Source organism: Amphibalanus amphitrite, unplaced genomic scaffold, assembly GCF_019059575.1.
Source record: "Amphibalanus amphitrite isolate SeventyFive unplaced genomic scaffold, NRLGWU_Aamphi_draft 000309F_arrow, whole genome shotgun sequence".
NCBI lineage: Eukaryota > Metazoa > Arthropoda > Thecostraca > Balanomorpha > Balanidae > Amphibalanus > Amphibalanus amphitrite.
Genome location: NW_024881804.1, coordinates 485,794 through 513,724, shown reverse-complemented (window position 1 = coordinate 513,724; position 27,931 = coordinate 485,794). Strand labels below are relative to the sequence as shown.

At 51.0% G+C, this 27,931-nt stretch overlaps 1 protein-coding gene across 3 annotated transcripts in view; it reads right to left on the bottom strand.

The window, feature by feature from the left end:
• LOC122388127 overlaps positions 1–23,644 on the bottom strand; it is a 73,204-nt gene extending 49,560 nt beyond the window's left edge. The window contains exons 1-2 of one of the 3 annotated variants that reach the window (XM_043378925.1): positions 23,328–23,644; positions 22,544–22,803 (exon numbers count right to left, since the gene is read on the bottom strand). In XM_043378925.1, coding sequence (XP_043234860.1) covers positions 22,544–22,803; positions 23,328–23,608 — 541 coding nt within the window. In that variant the 5' untranslated portion in view covers positions 23,609–23,644. Of the gene's footprint in view, positions 1–3,985; positions 4,181–22,543; positions 22,804–23,327 lie in introns of those variants that run through there. The other 2 variants (XM_043378926.1, XM_043378927.1) reach the window with 2 other exon arrangements.
• Positions 23,645–27,931: the final 4,287 nt, after the last annotated feature.

The following is a 27,931-nucleotide window of genomic DNA, read 5'->3' as shown; positions in this document are numbered from 1 at the left end:
CGCCAACTTCGCACCAAAATTTCGTACCACTTTTCGTACCAAATTTCGCGGCGCTACGCGCCGCGGTTTTCCCGCTATTCGCGAAAAACCTCAGGGGGGCGGATATCCGCCCCCCCGTCGCGTCGGTGCGCGGGTTAACATTAGATTTGAGCTGAGATAGCCAAAATGGGGTCCCTGGCTCACAATTACCGGTTTCGGCACTCACAACATCGAGAAATGCCTTAAATCGGAAATATTGAATGTCAAAATTGCAGCATTTTGATTCAGAGCATAGGAATACCCCTCTGAATGTGTGACGTCAGTGCAGATATCTAACGAATTTAAATGTTTGACTAAAACGTTTTGTAGCACGCGGTGGTATATGCTACTTTGCGCGCAACAAGTGCCGCCCTTTCAGCTGCCAAACTATTGCTTTCAAATAAAGTCGCTAGGAACAGCGGAGATCCCAAAAATTAACACGCGCAGTGGAAGGGGGGGCGGATTTCGCCCACCCCTCCTGTTTTTCGCCAATAACTCGCGCCGCAAACATAATATTAATGTGAAATTTTGGCTACCTGTCTAGAATTGAATTGCGGATCTTCTCGTGCAAGAAATAAGAAAATCGGTTCACAACTTTTCTAGTAACAGCGGTGTAAAGTCAAACATCCTGCCGCGGCGGCGGCGCGGCGGCGCGGCGGCCGGCGCTAGCCGTTACGCGCCGCCTGAATTGTAGACTGTGCCGGGGCGGGACGGTACCGTCTTTACATCGCGCTCCTTACCGCTGATTAAATTAGATTCGCGTCAAATTTGGTGAGAAGACTGAGAAATGTACAGGCAATCATATGGTCAAAGAATTTTGAAAATCGGCCGGTAACAACTTGAGTTATGAGTGTGTAAACACAAAATTGTGATTGCCGCGTTTCCCGCGTCGGCCGATCCCGCTTCAGCCGGCGACATCTTACCCTTAGAAGGCTTCTAACTGCCATATTCATTGTTGGATTAACTTGAAATTCACCATACATACTCACAAAGGTTTGATCTTTCGTATAGTGAAAGAAAAAAGAAAATCGGCCGGTAAGTTTTTGAGTTATCGGCGTGTAAACGCAAAAAAGTCGCAAATGTGGCAGATTTGACCACATTTGACCTCATTTGACCTTGAAGATATTGACCTAGGGTCATGAAATTCACACACAACAGAGTTCCCCATGGCCTCCACCTACCCTCCAAATTTCGTCTTTCTAGCTCCAGTGGGAGCTGAGATCTTAGGGGGGGGGGGCGACATCCGCCCCCCCTTCCACTGGGCGTAGTACTCGCAACCCTTCCACTGCGCGTGTTAACAAAAGTAAACGTCTAATATCTTGAAAACCGGTGAATATTTTTTGGTGAAATTTGGTAGATATTCGTTTTCGCTCTTACTGAACCGAGCGACATCACTTTCAAGCCAATTCATAAACTTTTTTGAAGGTGGGAGCCGGGAGGGTCCCTTTAACCCTCGCCCGCACATGGGGGGAAGGGTTGCCACCCCCCAGGTAGTCTCTCTGCTCTGCACTCGACACTTTTAGAGCTAGAAGGCTGATTTTTCGTATAGCTAGCTGCTCCTCTATCCTTTCTTGATGTCAACTAAAAATTTCAGGTTTCTGTGATTTTCGGTTTCGGAGATATGACCTTGTTTTTCAGGTCATATCATGACCCAAATGGCCAATTCTCAACATCTTGCGTTTGCTATGGGCCTTGTGAGCTTTTGACACCTTGATTTCGGTCTTTTTTTGCCAGTCTTACCTCCCACCTATCATGGAACATGCTGTTCGACGATGTACAGGTGTCAAGGTCAGGGTCAAGGTCAACCTAGGTCATCTAAGGTAATTGCGTTTTAGGCAAGCTGAATTTACTTTTTGTGAAGTTTTTTGACTGCATTTTTGGTAAAAGCTTCTCAGATCATGATTTCATGTAATATGGACACATAAACAATCGTTCCACACATCAGTATACACACAGACACACACAGACATACAAACACATATAATTGACCTTGACCTAGCTTGACCTGAAATATCCTCAGCAGCAAAAATATGGTCGGGTAGTGTGATAACCCGCGAGTTGCTGGGGGGCGTTAAACGCCCCCACTTTTTTTGCCGGGCCATAGCATAAAAACGGCGCGCCGCAGGCGCGCAAAATTATGGGCACCTGTAGGGAATTGATTGAAGTTTATTGTGACAAAGTTTAAAAAAAAATCGGTCGGAAAATTTTTTAGATTTTGAGGTTTTAGTGACGTCATTATTTCTGAGTTTTCGACCAAAAATGGCATATGTTAAAAAAATCATATAAAATCACAAAATAGACATAAAGACATGCCGTAAACGCCATTAGACTGCCAATACCATGATAAATCAAATGGCTGTCTTCGATTATTGATTATCGCTCCGCATTTTCCATAATCTTGAATTGAATCTTGGCAATTTTTCGTGACTGCTTCACGACCATGATACATGCATTTCTTAAATTGAACTTTTTGAGCCAAACACGTACACATATGATATAATGAATGTCACCAGGCACGTACCCAGGATTTCGCCCAGGAGGGGGCCACCTGCTTCCGAAGGGGCCCTTAGGTCACCCGGGGGGCCCCAGGCCGCCCAGGCGACCAGGGGCCCCCATGCGACCAGGCCCCGCTACCAGGGGCCCCCTTGGCGACTAGGGGCCCCAGGCGATCAGGGGCCCATGCGACCAGAGGCCCCCATGCGACCAGGCCCCGGCTACCAGGGGCCCCCTAGGCGACCAGGGGCCAGGAAACCGGAGGCCCTCGGATGACTGCAGGGGCCCATTGGGTCATCAGGGGCCCCTCGGGTAACCAGGGGCACATAAATGAAACTTTGATATCATTTTTTCTTCCTAGTAAAAGACGTTTTATCTAGTGTTTGAAAAAAATATACCGGGGCCTGAGGGGCCCCCTGAGCGCCTTCGGCGCTCAGGAGGGGGCCATGGCCCCCGTGCCCCCCCCCCTTGGGTACGTCACTGAATGTCACCATCGTGTTCTACGCCCCAAATTACCTATAAAACATGTGTCACAGGCTGCGAATATCAGTTTTGATTTTCGGGGATATGTGCCTACCCGGTTGACCTGACCTTGACCCTGACCTATGCTTGACTGACCCCTACATGGAGCTGACACTCTTGTAGGCCTTATATGATGGATTGTGCACCGTGTGGACAGAGTTTATGACGAGAGGCGCCCATTGCGAAGTCCTGAAGTCCATGCTACTGAAAGCCCGATTTCAGGTGTTTGACCTGACCTTGACCCGACCTGTGACCTCAAAATTCAACTTTAAAGTACTCATCTGAAGCGTCTCGTCGCGCTCTTTCGTTTGCCGCCTCGTGCGTTTCGCTGCGCCTATTGGTTCTCGAGTTATCGGCTGGGGGCGTTTAACGCCCCCCCCCCCCCCCCCCAGCAAACGGTGGGTGGCGAAATACCCCAGCAACTGCCGGGATAAAGAGGTTCTAGCTGGCTTGGCACCAGAAAACGGCATCGTCATCGGTAAATGATAAGCAGCGCACTTGATATCCAAGGGTGACCCAAAACAGCAACATTTTTTAGTTTGACCTGACCAGGAAGGTCAATGACTGACCTGAGAAGGTAAAACTGGGTATCATTGGATTTGTCTCTTCCCAAAGAATCTTTTTGGTCTTTACCGCTAAGCTCTATCTCCAACAGGAGCGAAATGGCGCGGGGGGTGGCAACCCCCCCCCCCCCCCCCATGTGCGTTCTAGGATGGGAAAATGGCATGTGGGGGCGAGGGTGCATGTTGATGTAAGCACAGACATCCAAACTCTCAGACGGGTATCTAGCACGCAGAGAAGACACACAAAGTATCACAGAATCACATACAAACCGTTACAAAAACACATGTTGTCTGACTATAGACACAGACGCACAAAACACACTCAACAACAGACACAGGGACACACAGACCCCCCCCCCCTCACACACACACAGGTCGGTCCTGCTCACCTGATATTCGCCGCCTCCGCCGTGGTCGGCTCCGGTGGACAGAGCTCAGTACCGTCCACACACTGTTGGACCACCCGCTCTGTCGACTGAACCGGCCGGTGGACGCAGTGCAGCTCGTGCGGCTCCGTCGGCCTTTGTCCCGGTCTGGACCGCTGCAACTGCGCAGTATGTAATTACCCCGGGGCGGGGCGCCGCTGAGTCATGGTACCGGTTACGGTCGACCTCGGGCCGCTGGGCGACTGCAGCGCCCCTACCGGTCACCGGCGTCGTACTGTAACTAATGGCGAGCCGGGGCGTTCATGGAACACTGTTGATGTAAGTGGACTGTTGCCTCGTAAAGGCTAGTCAGCAACAACAATAAAATAAAATGGGAACTCTCTACATTCGTCAAGTACTTGGATGTCCGGGTTCCAATGGGCCTTGTCCCGTAGCGAGGAGACTCTAGCGTGTCCAGTGAGCTGGCGGCGCGGCGTTCCAGACTGATGACGTCAGCGGCAAGCCACCATGGATTCGTGATAACACGGGCCGGAGGGCGGTGCAGCACCCCCCCCCTCCCCCTCCCCGGCCGTCTGGAACTCGCCCATCCCTCCGGACACCCCGTGCAACTCGGCGGTATAAACCATAGTGAGCAGCAGACATATGCAGGGATGGAAGAGGCGGATTTATGATCTCAGTGGATATCTCGACAAAATGGAGGGCTCGGACCTACATCTCATCCCTCGCCTGGCCAGGGGTTGGGGAGGGGGAGATTGATTAAGCCTCGCCCGCACATGGGGGGGGGTGGTACCCACCCTCCCCCCCCAGGTAGTCTTTCTGCTCTGCACTCCACATTGTTAGAGCTAGAAGCCTGATTTTTCGTACAGCTGCTCCTCTATCCTCTCTTCATGTCAAAATGTCACCAGCGGTTTTTTTGCCCATAACTCCGTACAGGAACAAGATACAGCCGCGCGGATGGTCTCATGGTGTTCAGCTCGTCAAGACGCATCGAATGATAAACATGATGACCTCGAGGTCACGTGACCTGAGGTCAACCTTTGACCTTGACCTTTTCGAGGTCAACATATATATCATTCGATGCGGATTGACGAGAGGATCACGATGATGCCCTTAGTTTGTTCCTACCTTGACTAATCTAATTCGAAAGTTATTCGAGAACAACTCTCTCCATATCAAGCGCCGCCATTTTGACTTTTTCGACCCCTGTGACGTCATCTTTGACCTGACCTGAAAATGACGATTGTAAAAATTGTAGACATTGACCGTGCGTATCCGATGCCGTTTACCGCTTGTCGCTATCTTGCTCCGTTCTCGAGATCTCAGGGGGGCGGTCATCCCCCCCCCGTCGGTACGAAGTTGGCGCAGACCCCCGTCGGTGCGCGGGTTAACCCTATTCCTGGCGGGGGGGGGGCCTCAGGAGCCCCCCCCCTGAGGTTTTTTGGTTATATCTCCCAAACGTGTTGAGCTAGGAAGCTCAAATTTTCTGACTTTTCCTAAAAGGCTTCTACGCAACATGTCTGAAAATTTTGAGTTGATCTGACCTCAGGTCAGGTCACCAGAGGCGGTTTGGTGACGCTACCTCAGAAAAGTTTGCAATCACGCCAGAGCTAGAGTTTTTGACCGATCAATTTCTTCTCTTCAGGGTTTAGTTAGGGTACCAGTATGTGCAATTTGTATATCTCGGAATTTTGATATCGGTGACCTAAGGTCAGGTCAATTTCGCGACCTCCCCATTATAAGTCAATGGGGGAAAAATCAACTCCCTGTTTTTACCACTAAAACGGGTCGGAATGGCCCCATATACCATACATGACTTCATATACGATCAACCTTCACTACCTTGAGGTCTGTTTTGCTGTTGGGCAGCTGTGAGGTCATGTGACGTCATCAAAGGTCACCAAAGGTTTTTGGCCAATAACTCCGTACAGGAACAAGATACAGACGCGTGGATGGTCTCATTGTGTTCAGCTCGTCAAGACGCATCGAATGATATACATGATGACCTCGAGGTCACGTGACCTGAGGTCAACCTTTGACCTTGACCTTTCGAGGTCAACATATATATCATTCGATGCGGATTGACGAGAGGATCACGATGATGCCCTTAGTTTGTTCATATCTTGACTAATTCGAAAGTTATTCGAGAAAAACTCTCTCCATATCTAGTGCCGCCATTTTGACTTTTTCGACCCCTGTGACGTCGTCTTTGACCTGACCTGAAAATGACCTTAGTAAAAATTGTAGATCTTGGCCGTGCGTATCCGATGCCGTTTACCGCTTGTCGCTATCTTGCTTCGTTCTCGAGATCTCAGGGGGGGCCGAATCGGCCCCCCCCCCCCGCCAGTTTCTTGTCCCGGCGGAGCCCGCCAGGAATAGGGTTAAGCGGGAGGGGGGGAATGAAAAGCTTTTATACTTAAATAAGTAAAAGTCTATTCTTGAATGAAATGGAAGGGTTAAAATGCACAAAATACGGCGGTCACAAATGCCGTTCACTGAATCGTTCTCGTAGGGCCACGTCGGCCGCGTCGTACGTAAGGCCACGTCGGCCACGTCGTGCACCGGGCCGTCGCGCACCGGAGGATCCCGTCGAAGACTGTCGGGCCCCCGTCCCGTCTCAGCCCTCGTGGTAGCACAACACGTGGGCCTGAGAACCAGGACAGGGGCCAGATGACACATATGTGCCCGGCGCGGCGCGGCGGACCGACCGCCGCGCTCCGAGCGCCGGCCGTCTTTGCAAAAATACCTAAAACTACCAACGTATTTGCTCGCTAACACCAAGGTTTACCAATGTTGTACTGGAGGGACATTTTTATTGGTCCACCTAGTTCCTACTACCTACCCTTTAAATATCGTGTTTCTAGATGCCATATAAGTCAATCGCCAGGGGGTCATACAACCGCCTCCTGGCCGCTCGCGTTAGGAAAAACGCTCTGGCATACTGTGTATTGCAGGGACCGTGACATTTTACACCGAGTCATGTCATCTTGCATATCCAAACAATGTATTTCCAAACGAACAAAAAAGTAAATGTTCAAACTACCTATGTATCAATGTGGGACGTACCGGCTGGGGACGTACCGGCTGGGGACGGCTGGGGACGTACTGGCTGGGGACGTACCGGCTGGGGACGTACCGGCTGGGGACGGCTGGGGACGTACCGGCTGGGGACGGCTGGGACGTCAGATTTCTCGGGTGTTTCGGAGACCATCTCATCCACGACATGTCATCCCGGCCCCACCCCGTGCCGTGCTGCCACCACACCACCGAACGCCACTGACCAGCCCTAAGGTGTCGGCGGGTGTGCCTCTTTTCTACGGCCATTTTCCAGCGGCCGGCCCGAGCCAGTCGCGGGAGGCGCTGCTGATTGGTTTGTGCGTAACGCGAGAGCCGCAGAGGCGTCTGCTGATTGGTCTGTGCGTTGCGCGCGTGCCGCAGAGGCGTCTGCTGATTGGTCTGTGCGTGGCGCGCGAGCCGCAGAAGCGTCTGCTGATTGGTCCGTGCGTAACGCGCGAGCCGCAGTGACGTCTGCTGATTGGTCTGTGCGTAACGCGCGAGCCGCAGAGACGTCTGCTGATTGGTCTGTGCTTGGCGCGTGTGCCACAGAAGCGTCTGCTGATTGGCTTCGGCTGCGCCGTCTTCTGGCCGCCTTCGCCGCGCCCCCCTCACCGCCCCCTCCGGGCGAGACGGGTCGGTCTGGCGAGAGGTTCGGAGCGGTGTGTCCATGTTGAGTGAATGCACTGCTAGCCACTGCAGCTGTTTGGTGCCCGGCTGCCGGAACAGAGTGTCGGAGCGGCGGCAGAGGAGTGGCGGCAGCTGCTTGTGGTGGATCTGATGGAGCTGACCACCGGCACAATAAGACTGCAGCGGCACCAGCCACGGGGAGGGGGCTGCAGCTGGGAGTGTCACCGGACCGCTCTCCGTGCCGGCAGCTGACACTGACCGGGGGCCGGTCTGACACTGTCAGGGGCTGCAGTGTCAGTGTGTCAGTTCAGCTGACAGTCGGAGCACCAGCAGCTGGACACAGCTGACACTGTATATATATAGACCACTGTCACTCGGACACTGACACGGACTGGGACGGCACGACGGTGTGACGTCAGACTGGCCTCCAACACGGCCTCCAACAGCTGCACCCGGCTGTGGGCACGGACACACCGGCTGCAGCCAGTAACGCTCGCCGCTGTGCTGGAGCCGCCCGCTGGCCACAGCAGCGACGGGGGCCGACAATCGTTCCGCACGGCAACGGAAAGGCCACACGACGGCAACGGGGGTGACTGCTGTGGTGGGATTTTCCGATAAATACGGGAATGGTTGTGAGCTCGGTATTATTTTGTGTATATTTGACGAGAGGTGACCGGTTGATTTTGTGAGTGCGTTGATGGACAGACGAGGGTGATTAGTTGGTTTTGTGAGTGCGTTGATGGACAGGCGGGGGTGATTAGTTGATTTTGTGAGTGCGTTGATGGACAGGCGAGTGCCCGTGGTTGACAGCGAGACAAGCCGGCTGCTGGATGTGCTGTGACAGTGTGTCGGTGCTTGTTGTCGGTGTCTGGTGGTGCAGCTGGCGGCGGCCCGCTGCCATACGGGAGCGGTCGGTCGGCAGGCCGCTCGGCGGCTCGTCCAGCCGGTAGTTGGTGTCAGATCTCTGAGGCCGGTGGGTCAGAGCCGGTGAGCCCGGTCAGGGCACGGCCGGAGCACGGCCACGGCCCCGGCGGCGGCACGGAGGGAAGTCGGGTCGAAGACATGTGACTGCACGGTGGTGTGTAAGGTCGATCGACGAATACAATGTGCATTGGAGAAGACAACCCAGTTGACCACGTGACCTCGAGCGACCCTACACAGCGGACTGGGGAGAGGAGAAGGACAGGGTTGGGGGCTCACATGGTGTGTCAAAAGTGCGCCGGTGCGCCGTCTGGCAGCCCGGCAGCCCGCCGCCATAGGGAAATTCATGCTTTTTGTCGCTTTTTTGCTCCTTATGAGTCACTTGATCTAATTAGAGCTTAACTAGGAACGAGGCGGGTCACTTGGACGTATTTGGGAGCCGAATACGGTGTTTTGGAGCCAATACCTGGGAAACCCTACCCGCCCAATGCGAGTTTTTAAGAGTCTGCATGCCCAAATTAACGTTGAGCGCGGCCGTTTTCGGTCGGTTTTCCGCGACCTTGTGGCGAAATCGCCTTATTTATTCAACCAGGGTGGGCTAATTCGCTTAACTAGGAATGAGGCGTTGAAGAGAATTATTCAAGGAATAGAGCTGTGCAAAAATATTTTGTGTATTGTTAAAACTGTATCCGCCCTCGAACGATAAATATTGTTGACCCATCAGAAACATATCCCCTGGAATGCGTTTGGACTTGGCTGGATCTAATATTAGCGAGTATCTGCTAATGCAGTTTCTTGGCTTACACAGTACGCACACAAGCATACATACTTCCTGCCCTTGGTTATTCCTCACTTGAATGAAAATTGTGCATAAGAACTATTCCAAGCAGTTAACAGGTTTTAGTGCAGTGCCAAGTCGGAACCGTTAAGCGCCGCCAGTCTCCCAGGAGGCGCGTAACGGGCGCCGCCGGCCGCCGCGCCGCCGCTCTGGCAGGGTGTTTGACTTCATATCTCTGTTGCTAGAAAAGTTGTGGACCGATTTACTTGATTCTTGCATGAAAAGATCCGCCATTCAATTCTTAGCAGATAGCGAAAATTTGACGTCAATTGCACGATCCGCTGCCCATATTGTGGTACTGCCATCTATTGACAAGGCTGGCGAACTAAAGCCGGGCGGCTATTTCCACTTTTGACACACCATGAGCGGCCGCCGCAGAAACGGACACTCAGATATAGGGTAGGGACAGTCGGCAGAGACAGTCCCACCGGTCCCACTCATGGGGTAGGGACAGTCGGCAGAGACAGTCCCACCGGTCCCACTCATGGGGTAGGGACAGTCGGCAGAGACAGTCCCACCGGTCCCACTCATGGGGTAGGGACAGTCGGCAGAGACAGTCCCACCGGTCCCACTCATGGGGTAGGGACAGTGGGCAGAGACAGTCCCACCGGTCCCACTCATGGGGTAGGGACAGTCGGCAGAGACAGTCCCACCGGTCCCACTCATGGGGTAGGGACAGTCGGCAGAGACAGTCCCACCGGTCCCACTCATGGGATAGGGACAGTCGGCAGAGACAGTCCCACCGGTCCCACTCATGGGGTAGGGACAGTGGGCAGAGACAGTCCCACCGGTCCCACTCATGGGATAGGGACAGTCGGCAGAGACAGTCCCACCGGTCCCACTCATGGGGTAGGGACAGTGGGCAGAGACAGTCCCACCGGTCCCACTCATGGGGTAGGGACAGTGGGCAGAGACAGTCCCACCGGTCCCACTCATGGGGTAGGGACAGTCGGCAGAGACAGTCCCACCGGTCCCACTCATGGGGTAGGGACAGTCGGCAGAGACAGTTCCACCGGTCCCACTCATGGGATAGGGACAGTCGGCAGAGACAGTCCCACCGGTCCCACTCATGGGGTAGGGACAGTGGGCAGAGACAGTCCCACCGGTCCCACTCATGGGGTAGGGACAGTGGGCAGAGACAGTCCCACCGGTCCCACTCATGGGGTAGGGACAGTCGGCAGAGACAGTCCCACCGGTCCCACTCATGGGGTAGGGACAGTGGGCAGAGACAGTCCCACCGGTCCCACTCATGGGGTAGGGACAGTCGGCAGAGACAGTCCCACCGGTCCCACTCATGGGGTAGGGACAGTCGGCAGAGACAGTCCCACCGGTCCCACATATAGGGTAGGGACAGTCGGCAGAGACAGTCCCACCGGTCCCACTCATGGGGTAGGACAGTCGGCAGAGACAGTCCCACCGGTCCCACTCATGGGGTAGGAACAGTCGGCAGAGACAGTCCCACCGGTCCCACTCATGGCGTAGGGACAGTCGGCAGAGACAGTCCCACCGGTCCCACTCCTGGGGTAGGGACAGTCGGCAGAGACACTCCCACCGGTTGCACTCATGGGGTAGGGACAGTCGGCAGAGATAGTCCCACCGGTCCCACTCATGGGGTAGGGACAGTCGGCAGAGACAGTCCCACCGGTCCCACTCCTGGGGTAGGGACAGTCGGCAGAGACAGTCCCACCGGTCCCACTCATGGGGTAGGGACAGTCGGCAGAGACAGTCCCACCGTTCCCACTCATGGGGTAGGGACAGTCGGCAGAGATAGTCCCACCGGTCCCACTCATGGGGTAGGGACAGTCGGCAGAGACAGTCCCACCGGTCCCACTCATGGGGTAGGGACAGTCGGCAGACAGTCCCACCGGTCCCACTCATGGGGTAGGGACAGTGGGCAGAGACAGTCCCACCGGTCCCACTCATGGGGTAAGGACAGTCGGCAGAGACAGTCCCACCGTTCCCACTCATGGGGTAGGGACAGTCGGCAGAGACAGTCCCACCGGTCCCACTCACGGGGGTAGGGACAGTCGGCAGAGACAGTCCCACCGGTCCCACTCATGGGGTAGGGACAGTCGGCAGAGACAGTCCCACCGGTCCCACTCATGGGGTAGGGACAGTCGGCAGAGACCGTCCCACCGGTGCGCGCCTCTCAGTGTCCCAGAGGGTGCGTCGCTGAGGTGCCGCGGCGCGCCGCAGTCCCGGCTCGGGCCGGCCAGCACCGCTCAGGTGACTGACGGCGGTCAGCCCAGCCGGCAGCGAGTCGCCGGGACCGGCAGCTCGGCCACCGGCTGCAGTCCGGCCCGCCGACAGACGAGCGGCCACGGCCGGCGGCACCGCACCAGTCGGCAGACAGCTCTGCAGCCGCGCCGCACCGCTGTATGGCCGGGACGGGGGGGACTTGGTGCTGATTATAATACCACATCAGCCGCGTAGTTCTGACTTTCACTCATCACCTGTTTCGCTGTAGCTCGAGTGGATATGGCCGGGCAGAGGCCGGGGACCGTGTGTGTCCGTGTCGAGGTGTCTCCGCGTATGTCCGTGTGTCCGTGTCGATGTGTCTCCCGTGTCGATGTGTCTCTCCGTGTCTGTCCGTGTGTGTGTCATTGCAGTGTCACTGCAGTGTGTACGGCTGCTGTACGGTCCGTATATGACGGGTACGGAGACGGTGTACGGAGACTGCCGCTCCGCTCCGCCGGGGCGGACTGTCTGTGACCGCGCGGGGCGGGGCGGAAAATGACGGCTCACAGCGGAGCGGGGCGGAAAATGACGGTTCACAGCGGGGCGGGGCGGAAAATGGCGGTTCACAGCGGGGCGGGGCGGAAAATGACGGCTCACAGCGGGGCGGGGCGGACGGTGCAGCCGGACAAACACTCGGCACACTGCTCATTGGTTTATTGACGGCCACAGATGGTACAGCTCAAGCGACTCCTCTTGTAAACATAGTATAGTCTCTCTTGAAAGTATCGCGACTCTGAGGGAAGGCGCCACCTGTCCCAGCCGCGGTTGAGCGGAAAGGTTTGAGAGCCGCTGGTAGCACTGACCGAAGTCTGACACGCGGAGGCAGCCGGCGCGACGGGGCGAGGGGAGTGGTTGCGGATTGCGGAGGGATAGGGGGAGGTGGCAGTCGCCATCCGGTAACTTGTGATGGCAGCTTAACATGTGGTCAACGGAAGCCACCCTACTCGCAGAGGATTTGTTGAGATTTGTTTCATTGCAAAGTTAGCAATTTGACTCGTCATCGGCACGACTGTCACTTTTTTTTGGGGGGGGGGGGGGGGTAAAATCCGGAAACCCGTGCCCATATACCCAAAAATCATCAGTTGCACCGCTAACAGAATGCATCCGTGCTTGCACATGCACTCGTAAGCGGATTCGAAAACAAGAATTATCTCTGTAGCCAGTTCGCCAATTCGCTGTCTAGCCATTTAGTCCTGTATTTGAAGTTCTCTCTTTTTAAAGGTAGTGTGCCACCTTTGAAAGATTTCCCATTTTATTTTTCCTAGGATAAGAAGCTTCTGTTTTTACCTAATATCGCAAAAAAAAATCAAAAATGGGCCTGGAATAGTGCCTTTTTCGCCTAAAAGTTTTTCGGTTTTTAGATATGTATAACAACTGTAGTGGGCTCACCTGCAAACAGGCGTCGGGCAACAATCGCGAATGCGGCGCACTTGTGACAATAAGCAAAGGTCATTATAGTGTTACGACCATACGACGCACGGGAATGAGTTATCAGCTGTCTAATCGTAGACAACACAATGTCGAGCCTTAAACTGTAAGCCCGTATTGGTATTGTTTCTTTTATTTGGCTGTCGAACATTATTTATGGTTTGAAATATGATTTTATGTAAAATAATTGATATGAAAAAGCCGTCTTATAAGTTATGACCCCATTTCACCACACGCAAGTGGCAGAAATGACAATGATCAGCTGACGCATTTTTCTTGGCCGAAGTCAGAGCGCGCGGCCCGACGCACCACGCGTATTTGGAAATTCCGACCTCAACGAGCATCAGAAGCCACCTAACAGGCGTGTTCGAAACCGCAGGAGGTGATGATGAACGGGTTTATCGAAACTTGATTGGATGAGCATATCGGTAATAGCGATTTCAGTGTGTGCATTTATTGTTCATAGTGGTGTGAAATGTGGTTGGGGTACGACCGACAACCCGTCGGGGCGAATTTCGCACTGGGGTACTCAAAATTTGAAGAATTTAAGACGTTTCCATGAGTTTTGAAGGTATGGATAAGTTCTAAAAATCAGGTTCTCCTTATCTGGGCCATTAACTCCATACGGTCCAAGAAAGCTGGCACACTACCTTTAATGAGCCGGTTAGTGAACGGCGACAAGAAAGAAAAGAAATGCTGTTCAGCTGTGTTCTTTTTAAAAACTTATTTGGTGCCAGACTCCCCCCCCCCGCATGACCTGTTAACGTCATTCGGAAGGCCTCATCACAGTAAGGGTTATGGCGGAACTTCGCTTCGTTGTGATTTTACGTGTCACGCACACTGAGTGATTGGCGCCCAGTAAGGCACACCCTTGGGCACACCAATGAGCGCCCGGCTGGTGAGCCCAAGAGGCACCGGTATCCGCCTGGGGCGGTGGACGGGGTCAAGAGAGAGCGATACGAGCATGACCTTTGGCCGGCCTCCGACTGTTTTGACCCAGTTGTCAGCCGCTGGGGCCTGCGTCATATAGCAGTTTTCCTTCTACCGCTGGCGTGAAATCGTGTTACAGCGTACTTTTTATGATACAGGCCGTGACCTCCCTACTGGGGTCCTCAAACTGAATGGAATAGTTCGCTGAGCCGCCGCAGCCCAGGACGCGATACTTTCAAGAGAGACTATACATATAGAGTAGAATAGACACATGGTCTACACCCAGACCATCCGATTAAACCTATACCCAGCCTAAACCTAAAGACATTGTGTTTGACGTCTCTAGTCTCTCGCCCGGTGGAGAGCGGGGCGGCTGACTGATCAATCAACTGACGGACCTGTAGGCGCTGTTTTTGATGAGCTCCTGCTAGTAACTTTAGGTTACCGGAACGCTTACGAGATGGCGGTGTTGTTTCGGTATTTGAAAAGCGCTATCGATTTATCGATGTTTATTTTCTGCTTGGGTGCTTTGTGTCATTTGGTTTAATTTTTGTATCGGCTTATAAATTAATTTTGTATTGTGTTTCGCTGTTATTTGTTGTTAGCATTTTAGTTTAAGTGCTAACCTTCACGGTCACGTGACCGGCGCCCCGCCTACCCGCCACGTCGGCTTCCGGGTCGGCGGAGGGGCGGTCGTGGAAGGAGGGATTCGAGGCATTCTTGGTCTATCGGTGACGGCGGCGGGAGCCATGCCGATTTGGTTTTTTGGTCACCATGGTTGCTCTAGCCGTACGACTAGGGGGGCTTGAGGGCTGTAAGGCGCACCGTGTAGGTGAGTGACATGTACTTCGAAGTCAGTTGGGGAAACTACGAGGAGCCAAACAAAAATTGGATTAGCCAATCAGCAGCTGGAGTGGGCGGGGCGATGACCATATATGGTCATAAAATCAGACAACTTCATCTTTTCAATGAATTTTATCATTCAAATGAAAAAATAAGGCATAAGAATGTTTTTTAACCACACAAGACCTACACTCACCCGGTGCATAATTAACTGGCGGCTCTAAATCGCAGAGTTACAACGCAAGGTCAAACCGTGATTGGCAAATATGGCGGATTGAAACAGACGCGCCAAAAAATATAAGCAGTACCGTGGTTTAAAAATGTCATTATTTTTATTATTTTGTTTATGGTTTTTCTAACTGTGGTTAAGTTATTATTTTAGAATTAAATATTTTTGTTTATTGTAGTTAAATTAAATCTTTAAACAATTTTCTTTCATAAAACCAATCCATTTATTGAATGGCCAGCTGATTGTGACGCCCAGAACCTGCAGAAAAGCTGTTTTCCTATCGCCATTTTCGAGTCAATTCGCCGGATTTAATCAAATCACGCTAATTCCTAGTGAAAAATGGAAGCCTTTTCTCTCCAATAAGTGGACGCGATACCGCAAGTACCGGCTTGTTATACCGTTTTTCAACCTTAGTAGCGGGGGCTGCATTTATGCCCATATATGGTTATCAAAAGTCCATTTATTGACCAATCCATTTTTTGACATTCGCCTCGTAGTTTCCCCAACTGAAGTGTTTGGTATTTGGCAAATGGCGAATGCTGATTTGGTACATGCTGATTATTTTAGGTATATTTTCTTTTGCTGCGTCTGTGTATTTGTTTGCTTGGTGCACGGTCATACGGTCATATATTAACCCTATTCCTGGCGGGCTCCGCCGGGACAAGAAACTGGCGGGGGGGGGGCGATTCGGACCCCCCCCCCCTGAGATCTCGAGAACGAAGCAAAATAGCGACAAGCGGTAAACGGCATCGGATACGCATGGACAAGGTCTACAATTTTTACTAAGGTCATTTTCAGGTCAGGTCAAAGATGACGTAACAGGGGTCGAAAAAGTCAAAATGGCGGCGCTAGATATGGAGAGAGTTTTTCTCGAATAACTTTCGAATTAGTCAAGATAGGAACAAACTAAGGGCATCATCGTGATCCTCTCGTCAATCCGCATCGAATGATATATATGTTGACCTCGAAAGGTCAAGGTCAAAGGTTGACCTCAGGTCACGTGACCTCGAGGTCATCATGTATATCATTCGATGCGTCTTGACAAGCTGAACACAATGAGACCATCCACGCGTCTGTATCTTGTTCCTGTACGGAGTTATTGGCCAAAAACCTTTGGTGACCTTTGATGACGTCACATGACCTTACAGCTGCCCAACAGCAAAACAGACCTCAAGGTAGTGAAGGTTGATCGTATATGAAGTCATGTATGGTATATGGGGCCATTCCGACCCGTTTTAGTGGTAAAAACAGGGAGTTGATTTTTCCCCCATTGACTTATAATGGGGAGGTCGCGAAACTGACCTGACCTTAGGTCACCGATATCAAAATTCCGAGATATACAAATTGCACATACTGGTACCCTAACTAAAGCCTGAAGAGAAGAAATTGATCGGTCAAAAACTCTAGCTCTGGCGTGATTGCAAACTTTTCTGAGGTAGGGTCACCAAACCGCCTCTGGTGACCTGACCTGAGGTCAGATCAACTCAAAATTTTCAGACATGTTGCGTAGAAGCCTTATAGGAAAAGTCAGAAAATTTGAGCTTCCTAGCTCAACGCGTTTGGGAGAAATAACCAAAAAACCTCAGGGGGGGGGGGCTCCTGAGGCCCCCCCCCGCCAGGAATAGGGTTAAGTTTCTGTTTATTTCGTTTTCAGAAACCGCTTGCTTTACTATGTTTTGCAATATAAATTCATCTGTGGAGCTATAGCGCGTTTACCTGCCGGTCAGCGCAAGATCCAGAGGCCCTAGACAGCGGTCGGCGGTTATAGTTTCTACACGCGCCAGTTCTACCCGTGGCTTCTGCGCTGGCTGGTCTCCGGCTGCGCGGCATCACCAGTAGTACATTATGACCCAACAGCCTTGCCGGCTCTTCAGCTGGAGTCCTCAACTCTCCTCCGAATCCTCCTCCGAATAATCCTCCGAATCCTTCCACTTCCACACTCTGACCCCATGTCAAGAATGAAGGTCGCAAACTGCAAAGAATATCAACAAGGCCTTATTTATCATTTTTGAAAGATTATAGAATGCTCCCTAATAAGCAAAAGCAAGATATTGATGTTTGATTATTGATGCTGCCCACAATGTCTTGGGCACATCAGACCTAAGAATCACAATGGATATAGCCATGAGCCAGACTCACCTGGCTCACCTGGCTCACCTGGTAAAGACTGCAAAGTATGGCAATTTTGTCCAGATGTTGTCAGTGCAGACTCCTTCGTCTGGTGCGGATTTAAGTGTGGTGCGGTGTGGATTTGGTTTGGTGTGGTGCAGATTTAGTGTAGCGGGGTGCGAAGTTTTCTCTCAGCCCCCTTTGGTGTGAATTTTCTGGCTCAGTTTGCAGGGTTTGTGTAAATTTTGAACTTAGGCCAGTGCTCCTTGGCGACCTGCGAGCCATACTCTGCAGTACTGGCCTGGGCCCATGAGCAAAGTAATATAATATAGTCTGTTCAAGATTCAATATAATAAGTCTGCAAAACACATTCCAGCAATTGTAATTGAAGCAGAATGAATTGTGACCTGCATTTGTACCTATTTTTGTTGTGTCTGTGAAAAATAATAAATATACCTACTTATTGGAAAAATCGTGGCCTTTCAGCACATTTGGCAGAGTTGTGTGACTCTGATGTAGTGGCTCATGTGGAACGCAACGAGCTGCGGAACAAGCTTGAATAGCATTTTGCCTCAGGGCTATCTGCCAGAAATATTTCATCTGCATGAATTTATCTACAGGCAAGTCTGGCAAATTTGTGGATTAACTGGGGACCTTGTAAGCCTGCATATTAAATTCTAGCCTACCAGCTCAGCCCTATCCTCAGTTTCAGCATTCAGCATGATAACAGTTCTGATCAAGTTCTGATTGTCACCACTGAGACACCAATGGAGTCCTCTGAAATTTTGCCTTTTAATTGAATTATTTGTAAGAGTTTCAAGCTATATTTAGACCAAACATTTCACTCTCAAAGATCTGCGACCTACCCCACTCGTCCAGTAGGATGCCTGGCGCGCAAACAGTCCAGCAGTGAGCTGCCAGCCGGCACGCAGGGCAGCAGCAGGCAGCGGCAGCAACGGCAACTGGTGAACACGTCTTGGACTGCAGCCACGACATAATCTAGGCTAGCGTCTATTCAATTTGTCCATGTACAAGTCCCACAGCTCCTGCCCGAGGTGCCCGAGGTTGCGCAAGTCAGGGAACTGACCACCTCCAGCCCAGGCGTGGTTCACTGACACAAGATATTTCAACTGCCCAGTCAGAGTTCATGTTTTGCAACTTTTATCCAAGTTATTTGTAATTGTAATATTCTAAACTGAATTTTAGGCATGACTTCATTTTTCAAGAGCTACAAAGAACACACCTTCCCTGTGCAGCGCGTCTATTGTCCTAACATTAGTCACATAGTTGCAAGAAGCGACTTGAATGTGGAACCTGCCTGTTTTGAAGCCCTGTTGTCTGTTGGGTGACACTGCACAGAGGTAAGGATGGGGTGTGATTTTGCTGCTGTTTGTCAGGTTCAATATGTGAATCAATGATCACAAAGTACTCTAAAGGTTTAAAAAATGCACAGCATGGCCTAACAAAGCACATTACCTAGGTTTTGACAAGCAGCGCAGCGACTGTGGTACAAAGGCCCAGTCCTGGTCCCATGCTCATGTTAGTAGCTGGATCTGCTCCCAGGAAACAAAGGTAAAACACTATTGACAGCTTTAAGATGAAATCTGCAGGAAAACTAAGCCATCTATAAAATCTAACATAAGCTTAAAAGCGCAACAGAGCATTTCTGATTCAACGTGCAGCACTTCCGCTTTCATCCGCCATCAGCAACTCAGTTCAAAGAATGATGCATTACATCACTAAAATTTATTTCAAAATACCTCGCATGGTGTTTACACAAACAACAGTTCTTTACTAGACATGGTCGACCTCAGGCCACCCACACTTCAGCAAACAGGGTATTATCAATGTTTAACCTTCACCCTGGTGGGGGGGGGGGCCATTTTGGCCCCCCCCCCTGTGGTTTTTCAGCGATAACTCAGAAACCACTTGAGTTAGCGCCCTGAAACTTTGTATAGCTGTTTATTCAACATTTTTACATCATGTCCTTTTTTGGGGGGTTCGGGTCAGGTCAGGTCAGGTCACAAGGTCACCAAAACTGACACCACCTCTAAAAAAGTTCAAAGCTCTCTCAAAGGCACAGCTTTTATCCGATCGATGTAAAATTTACAGTACTTGAAGATGTCACCCAGCTCTACAAAATGGCTATCTCGGATTTTTTATAAATGTGACCTAAGGTCAGGTCAGGTCATCGCTGCTCCCCATTATAAGTCAATGGGAGAATCGAAAAGTAGTTGTTTTTCAGCTAAATCGGGCGTGATTGTTCCTATATTTCGTTATTGAAGTGTCTTGGGTCAGCAAATCACAGCCCATGTGAAACCATTTGCTTGTGACCTCGCTGAGGTCACGCTAGGTCATCTCCCTGGTCACCAGAGGTCACCAGCGGTTTTTCTGCACTTACTTGTTATTGAATAGAGATAGAGACTCCGTTCGACGTTTATCGTGTTTGTCTCGTCAATGCGGATCGAATGATATGCAGCATGACCTATTTCGGTAAGGTCATGACCTTGACCTGAGGTCAAATTTTCAAAATGACCTTTCGAGGTCAAACTATATATCATTCGACGCGTCTCGACGAGCCAAGCACGATGGTGCATGAATCGTTTCTCTATTTTCTCGTGAATGCATGCTATAGTTAAAAACATTTTCAAAGAAATTTGCCAAGTTGACCTTGCATGACCTCTGTAGGCCAAACCGTTGAGCTGAGGTCAAATCTGACGAACCTTGGCGAAAGAGCTTGAAAAGAGCTATCGATTGCTTTTTTCCGCGGCTCTCTAGCTCTTCTAGTTTCCGAGCTACAGCGGAATATGTCCGGCAACACCGAAAACACTGAAATTTGACCTATGATGACCTCTAGCGACCTCAATATTGACCTTAGCGAAAAAATGACCGAAATACTTTCGAACGTACTTGTTATGGGCTTTCGTTTGCTTTTTTCCGCGTCTTCCTAGCCCTCTTCGTTTTCGAGTTAGACGGGGGGGGTCATTTTGGCCCCCCCCCCACCAGGGCGAAGGTGGCTCAGACCCACACCAGGGCGCGGGTTAACGGCTCAAGGTTGGTCGTCTTGGATGTTCAGAAATAAAAAGGTGAACATTCATTGTCTCTTCCTTATTTGTCACCATCAATAGATTGTGGACTCCTCAGAGCATGTCTTGATTATGGAGTTGAAACAGCAGTGAGCAAATCATTTATGATTTTGATACTATGATTAATTTCAGTGAGTTGCACACTTGAACTTGACACCTGCCATTGATAAGTTCATGGCTCTTGCATTCTTCAGTCACATGTAGGACGGCCTCTTAAATATTTAAATACAAAAATAAAAATACTGCTAGAATTAGAAGACTATTAGAATTAGTTTGGCAAATTTATTTCTCCACCTCGTGGCACCGGAACGAATGGGCGCTGTTCCAAGAAACGTTGTTATTTTTCAAGGTTTCAATAAAAAACAAGTCGACAGATACAGAAACTTCGGAAAAGGCGGATACGTCACAGGTTTTAAGTGCCAATACCAATACATTGTGGCACTTATTTGCACAGATGTCAAAATCAAACACGAATTTATTTGCGATGAAGTAATTGCTGGAGAAACGGTTTTCACGACTCTGATTTTCAAAGAACGCCCATCAAGATGGCTATCTCAACTCAATTTTAATGTTAAGGTGGGACAGTCCCTTTAAAAGTCCCTAAAAGAACGGGAAGTGATTCCGATAGAACCTATAATATAATCATTCTGGGCTAACGCTTATGACTTGGAAAAAGTCGTGATCCCAATTCAATCGAAAACCTGTGGGCTCTTGTTCAGCAGGAGGTGTATGAAGAGCCACCCGCCATAAGCACCGCTCAACCGTAGGCACAGGTTTAGACGGCGTTGGTCCGCATCAAAGCCAGTGTGCTGGAGAATCCATGGGCTGAAATGTTCCAGAACATAATCGCCACTGTGTTTTTATGAAAGGTGGCTACATGCTCAGTTAAAAGAAAAAGTACCAGATTGTTTTGCTTTTTAATTACAGCGGGAAGAAAGGTGTCCGGATAATTTCGTTACACCCCCTGTAATGTTCAAATGGTTGCTAAATTCGAAATCAGCTCCAAAAACTAGCCTAGAAACATGTAAAAATCGAAAAAGTGAACCGAGGTCATCAAAGGTCATTGAGCTGACCTGACCTTCAGGTGACTTTGACACCCACCCTAATGCATGGGACCAGCATCATATCACATGTTTCAACGCTTGAAACCACGTGAAGACAGCAACCGCGCGGCTAATGCGAGCCGACATGTTTGGCCCGAATCGCGATTCGGGCCAAACATGGTCTCGAGAAATAGGTCACAGGTCAAAGGTCATTTGGGTCAGGGTCATGCAATTTTCAGGGTAGGTGTAAAATTGATAACATCGGGGGTATTGAAAGTTTCGTCGCGATCGGACGGTTTTTACGCGAGTTACTCACGAAAAACCGATGGAGGGAAAAGCGCACCCAAAAAGGTAGAAATATGCACATGCGATATCCTATACTGCGAAAAAAGGTGCATCATTTTTGAACGTCGCCGACAAATTGTAATTACCCCAAGCTCAGGCAGATGTATGGTAGAAAATCCCCCAGGCCCCAAGTGAAATACACTACGGCGGAAATAAAATACCCTACGGCGGAGCTCGGTTGCAATTTGTAAATACGCGGCCCGCCGGGGTGGCCGTGACGTCACAGCCAGCGAGCGCCGAGCGCCGGAACACCCACTGTTGGTTTACCACCTCCTAACCATTAATATATGAATAACTTCCCCCGCTGCTCACCATCTGTGTCTAGTAGGGTAATCCGAGACCCCAGCTCCGTGGCCAGGTGACTGATGGTGTCGGCAGCCACCCCCTGGAGAGATACCGACAGACCACTCCCGTACCGTCCCGGCCACATCGACTTCGTCACCTCCGGCCCTGTCGGACAGAGCTGTGTCAGCTGACTGCAGTCGGACGGAGCTGCTGCCGGGTCGGGAGGCGGCTGACACTGTGGTGTCAAACCCTGACACAGACGACACTGACAAAGACAGGGTCGATCGGCACTGTTGGACAGTAATTGAACATTGTGCACAATGCATGCACTAGTGTATATAACCTATGCTTATACATGCGTCAGTTAATTAATACAGTTCAGTACATACAGGTCATACCTATTCGTTTGAAAGGGTATAAAGAAGGTACAATACAGTGGCTAATATTTGTGTAGCATGTAGGTAGCATGGCACATACCTATTATGTCCGCTGAACGTTTATCACTGAAACTGTTACTTTATGTACTATGTAAGTACCTACCACCATTCAGAAGTAATAGTACGCGTTTCCTCAACTACTTCTCACCGGCAACGTATAGCGTCCTCAGTGACGTCGGCAGCAGCCGCAGCCACCGCCCCGTTCCGAAGGACGGGACCCTGACGGTCAGCTCCTCCAAGCGAGGAAGACTCTGCAGGAGCGCCGTCAGCTGATCCTCGCCAAGGGCTGACGGAGCGTCGAACGTCGTCACTGTCCTTAGCGCCTCTCTCAGCACTGTGGTATCACTGTCTGCCGGTGGCTGGGGCTCCGTCTGTACCGTGACGTCATGAAACGCTTTTGTAATTTTACTGAAAAGACAAGAAAAAAGGAACATAAATCAAAATGCAAAAGAAGTTTACAACTTTAGTTGGCTCCTTTGATGATACGATATGCATTTAGGTACATATCGTCGTCAGCAATAGCAGGTTGCCAAATCTATTCGGTTGAATAAAATCGTTCAGAGTTGATTTCACACGAATCTGAACGATTTGATACGACCGATTAGATTTTGTGACACGATTGCTGATGACGACATGTAAATACGTGCGGGATATAATGCCCCGAACTGGCCAACATTATGCAGATTGCAGGACGTCTGTCGAAAGCTGGAACAGTACGATCGAGACTAAACGGCTAACTTGCAGAAGATGGTACGAATTCAAGGCATGTTTCTTTAATTGGGCGGAAATTACAATTACAAGCTACTTGACCTTCAAAGACCTAGTGATGTTTTATTTCTTACACCTTCTACAAAGAACGTTTACTTCTCACCATGACAGCTCTCCGAAATCTCTCAGCCCCCACAGCCACCCCTGCTGCCTCCCAGTCTCACCCCTGGGGACGGCCGGATGGCGCCGCTCGCCGGCGGACCTCCTGCCGCAGATCCTCCACCACGGTCTGGCGAGTGGTCCGCTCTTCGATAACTGCCTGCTCCAGGCGGACCATCGCATCGTGAAGTGTGGCGTACTCCCCCTTGAGCTTCTTTGTCTCCTTATTGTCTTTTGCCACCACCTCGTTTAGAATGGTCACTTTTTCACGAAGGGGGGTCACCACTCCACGAAGGGCGGACATCTCTTCACGAAGGGCGGACACCACTTCACGAAGGGCGGACATCTCTTCACGAAGGGCGGACACCACTTCACGAAGGGTGGACACCTCCCGGCGAAAGGCGGCCAGGTCTTCACGCACATCTGTCATCTCCATCTGGAACGCAGAATTACAGTTTTTACGTTTCTACTCATCATAAATCAGTGGCCTAGTACGTAGCGTTACGTCGTACGCATTACGACATGTCGTGCAGCGTCGTGTCTAATCACGTCACAAAACGACATGTCATTACGTATTACGACATGTTTTGTCATGCAACCCGTATTGTTGCATACCAGGCAGGCAAGCTTGGCAGTCAGGCAGACAGGTCTTATGTAGGTAACCAATATAGAAATTGACTATCGTTACTAGTTTTTCGCAAAAAAAGAGATAATAAAAAAAAACGTTATCACTTCGAAAGTCTACCCCTGGCCAGACCGTTTTCATAACGCGGACGGTGAGGGGCCGGTTCGACCTTAAGCGATTAGCTCCTGACCTGATGCACTTAGAAACACCAGATGTATAGGGTAAGTGAACTCATACGACATCTCGCCCCTGTTCAAATCTAGTGACTGACACAGTCACACAGACAGTTACACAGACAGTCACACAGATAGTCACACAGACAGTCACACAGACAGTAACACAGACAGTCACACAGACAGTCACACATACAGTCACACAGCAGGACCTCGGCTAAGGAATTTCGACTGGGCAGATGGGGACAAACCAGACTCCAGAATTTCAGATACCTACCACCTAATATACACCGTATAAGCGGACCTTTACACCACGCGTAACATACATATTATATATACCGTAGGAAAAGGTATACCAAAATCCTGCCTAATCAGTTAAGGCATCCGTAAACATGTCTACACAAACTCCTACCAAAGGTTTCGAGGCCAGCGTAGGGCGCCCATAAGACGAAGTCGAGCCCCCGGAGGCTAGCAATATGGCCCTTTAGAGTCCGCTTTGGGACCCTAAATGGCCAAATGTGGACGTGGGGCCCAAAGAAGCCAGTGCGTAGCCCTTTTAGACCAGCGTGGGGCAATATAAGGGCAGCGTGGGTTCCTCTAAGACCAGCGGCGTGGGGTCTTCTGAGGCCAGATTGGGGCCCACTGGGAACAGCTCAGCTTGGGGCTATCTAAGGACAATGTAGGCCCTCTTAGGTTAACGTGGGGCCCTCTGTCTTCTGAATTCTAAGGCTGGTGCTGGGACATCAGAGGCCATCTCGATGGCCTCGATGGTCAGACTGTAGCCCTTATGCATGTTTAACCCTCGCCGGACCTATTGGTTTTCTACATACGCGCCGGCCGAGGGGGGGGGGGCGGGTACGACCCCCCACACCGTTTCGCCCCTGGTAGAGCTAGCGCGTCGCGGAAAAAACGAGCGTGTGCGCCGTTACAAGACGCAGAGATTGGTACCCAATTTTAAGGTCCTAGGTCAACCGGTGACCTCTGAGGTCAGGTCAAGTGCCCCAGGGTACGGTTCAGTTTTTGGTGAATAACTTCGCAAAAATCGGCCGCAGAGCCGCGATTTTGGCAGCATCGTGTTCGCCTCGCTCAGGCGCGTCGAATGGTATACTTTTTGTTCGGATCAGGTCAACTTAGGGTGTTGACCTCAGGTCAAGGTCAGGTCAGCACCCCCAGGTCACGAAGTTGGTCGAAAGAGGTCATGTCGCATATCATTCGATTCGGCAGGTCTTCCTGAATCCATTGGTGGCTTTCTCGACTCGCTAGCTCAATTTGATCGGGAGTTATTGACGAAAAACTAATATGACCTTGATGACGTCATAAATAACGTCACGGAAGGTCAACATTGCAAAAATGACGCATCTAACCTTGCAAGGAATGCATCAAATCACGATTCTGTGTGCTTGAGATAGTTGGAGATCGTTCCCGGCGCCAGAATAGCAGTTTTCATTTTTCCCCATTGACTTATAATAGTGAGGTCACGAAAATGACCTGACCTCATATGACCTTTAGGAAAAATCCGAGATATACAAGTTGTGAGACTAATAATGGATACTAGATCCTGCAAGTTTCATTTCCCTGTGACATCTCCTCTGGCAGTGAGGGCGTTGCGAAGTTGCGACATCTGAAGACCGTGCAGAGGTTCACTTATGACGTCATAGGTCAGTGACCTGACCTGACCCAAAAATGCAGTTGGTGTCAAAAGATGCGGCTTGGATCAAAGGTCAGGTATGCCAAGTTTCAGCTCTCTATCGCCAGCGTGTTCGGAGCTATCGCGAAAAAAACTACGGGGGGCGGCACCCCCCCCCCCTTGGCCGGCGAGGGTTAAGCCCTCTGAGGTCGAGACGGACCCCTAGATGCCGGCATGACCTCTCAGAGGCCGGTACAGGCTTACTAAAACCGGCATGGGCTCCTTGAGAGCGGAGGGGGCCTTTAGAGGCTTACTCAAGGGCTCTCATGAGCCATCGTGGGCTTTGTGAGGTCAGCATAGGCCTTCAGTGAGGCCATTGTGGGTGTAGAGTCCGTGCCCACCAGAGACCTGTGTTGGCTGCCCATGCCAAGCACCAACTGACCCGGCCGGCCTGGGAACTGACCCGGTCGGCGGTCACAACATCACGTGATCACAGTAGGGCGGGGCTGCCACTGCACAGTGGCCCTTTTTCAGAATTAGCACGCATAAATTCAAAACATTTTTCTCTTCTTTTGAGTAAAAAGCAGTCTAATCGTGTGCAAAACATTCCAAACTATCCGATGGTGCCATTTTTACCTCCTAAAAAATAATTATCTTTGGTAAAACTGACCGCAAAATCGAAGTTTGTCGAGAGGCGCGCGGACACCACCGGCGGACCCTAAAAAGTAGGGTGAGATGAACATCAATTTGTAAGGCTTTCGGTGAGAAAATATAAAAAATTAGTGGCATGGCTGTGAAGCTGAGTTTACGTAGAAGCCCTAGAAACCACAATTTTCATTGTATAAACTTAAATAGACCACTTTTGCCGAATATTGTGGACACAATAACAGGACAATTATTAACTGGAGATGGCGGCATACATATGAAGCTTTATGTTAAGTAGCACACTCTGGAACATGTCGTATTATACATCGTTCAAATCGCCGATCTCTTCTGACCATGTCCACTAAAGGGCATCGCGCCATTTTGCGCCATTTTGCTTCTACGGTGGATAACGTAAGCCAGTTCAGTCCGCGAGCCGCTGTGGCTCCTGTTTGATACGACTAAGCTCATTGACCTGGCTCGAAGCTGGTGTCACCTGGTGTGCGCCTAAATGTGGCTTGACTTTTGCCATAAGATGTGCTTATTGAAATGTCATGTAGGCATAACGCTGTGCTGAAGAAAAACTGTCCGATTTCTTGTCGCGTTTGATGTCCAAGCCGCACAAGTCCCGTGGTCGGCTTAAGATCTAACGTCAAAAGCGCCTATGTGTTAGTATTGTTCGCGTCGCGCTGACCTTAGTTGCTGTCCGGCCGGGGCCGACTAACGGTGGCTGGCAACAGCTGTATGTAGATGCGGTCACGTGACGCCCTGGGGCGTCCTGGCGGTCAGTGCAGCTCGGTCGGCTGGCGGGCTCGCCACACTTGCGTTCGGAGCGGCCTGGGCCGGCGGGCGAGCCGTGCGAACGTGCGCCAAATCTTGGGCCGAGCGGCCTGTCGCTGTTGGGCCGAATCTCCTTGGGCAGTTCGTTTCTTTTCTTCTCTTTGCATTGGCAGGGAATACGTCCTTGATCACGTGGTGATGTCTTGCACCACTTTCAGGAAATGTGGGAATTAATGCGTGCTAATTCTGAAAAAGGGCCACTGTGCACTGGCCGCAGTGCAGACAGCGCGGACGCCAGTTGATACAGCCCAGACACCAGTTTTGTCAGATATCGTCACCAATTTTTCAGGACACTTCCGGGCAGCACAGAGAGGAGGACAGAGAGCGTGTCACGCGTCGCTCCTCACGAAAGCCGTCCGCAGGGGTCGGTGGTGGTGGGTGTGTCGGCGGATCAGCCTCTGAATCGAGTGGCGGCACCGCAACTGGCTCTTCTTCCGGTGCCTGGAGTGACTGAGGGATCCTGGTCGGGGTCAGCCTGGACGATGGCGGCGGCGACGGTCCCGGTCTGGTGCCCACTGCTGGCCTGGCTGTGGCCAACACAGAGGCAACGTTACCTCTGGCAACAGCGATGGAGACTCTTTGTGAGAGCCAGACTGTTTCGCGCTTGTCGCCGGTGCGGGCTGTCAGCCGACGGCCAAGCTCCTTCATGAGACCGGCTGCAGCCGGACCCAGGACACCAGACGTTTCGACCGCAAAAGGGACGAAGACGTATCGCTCACAGAGAGCTGCATATTGGGTGCGCTTGCGCTCTTCCGCACAGCG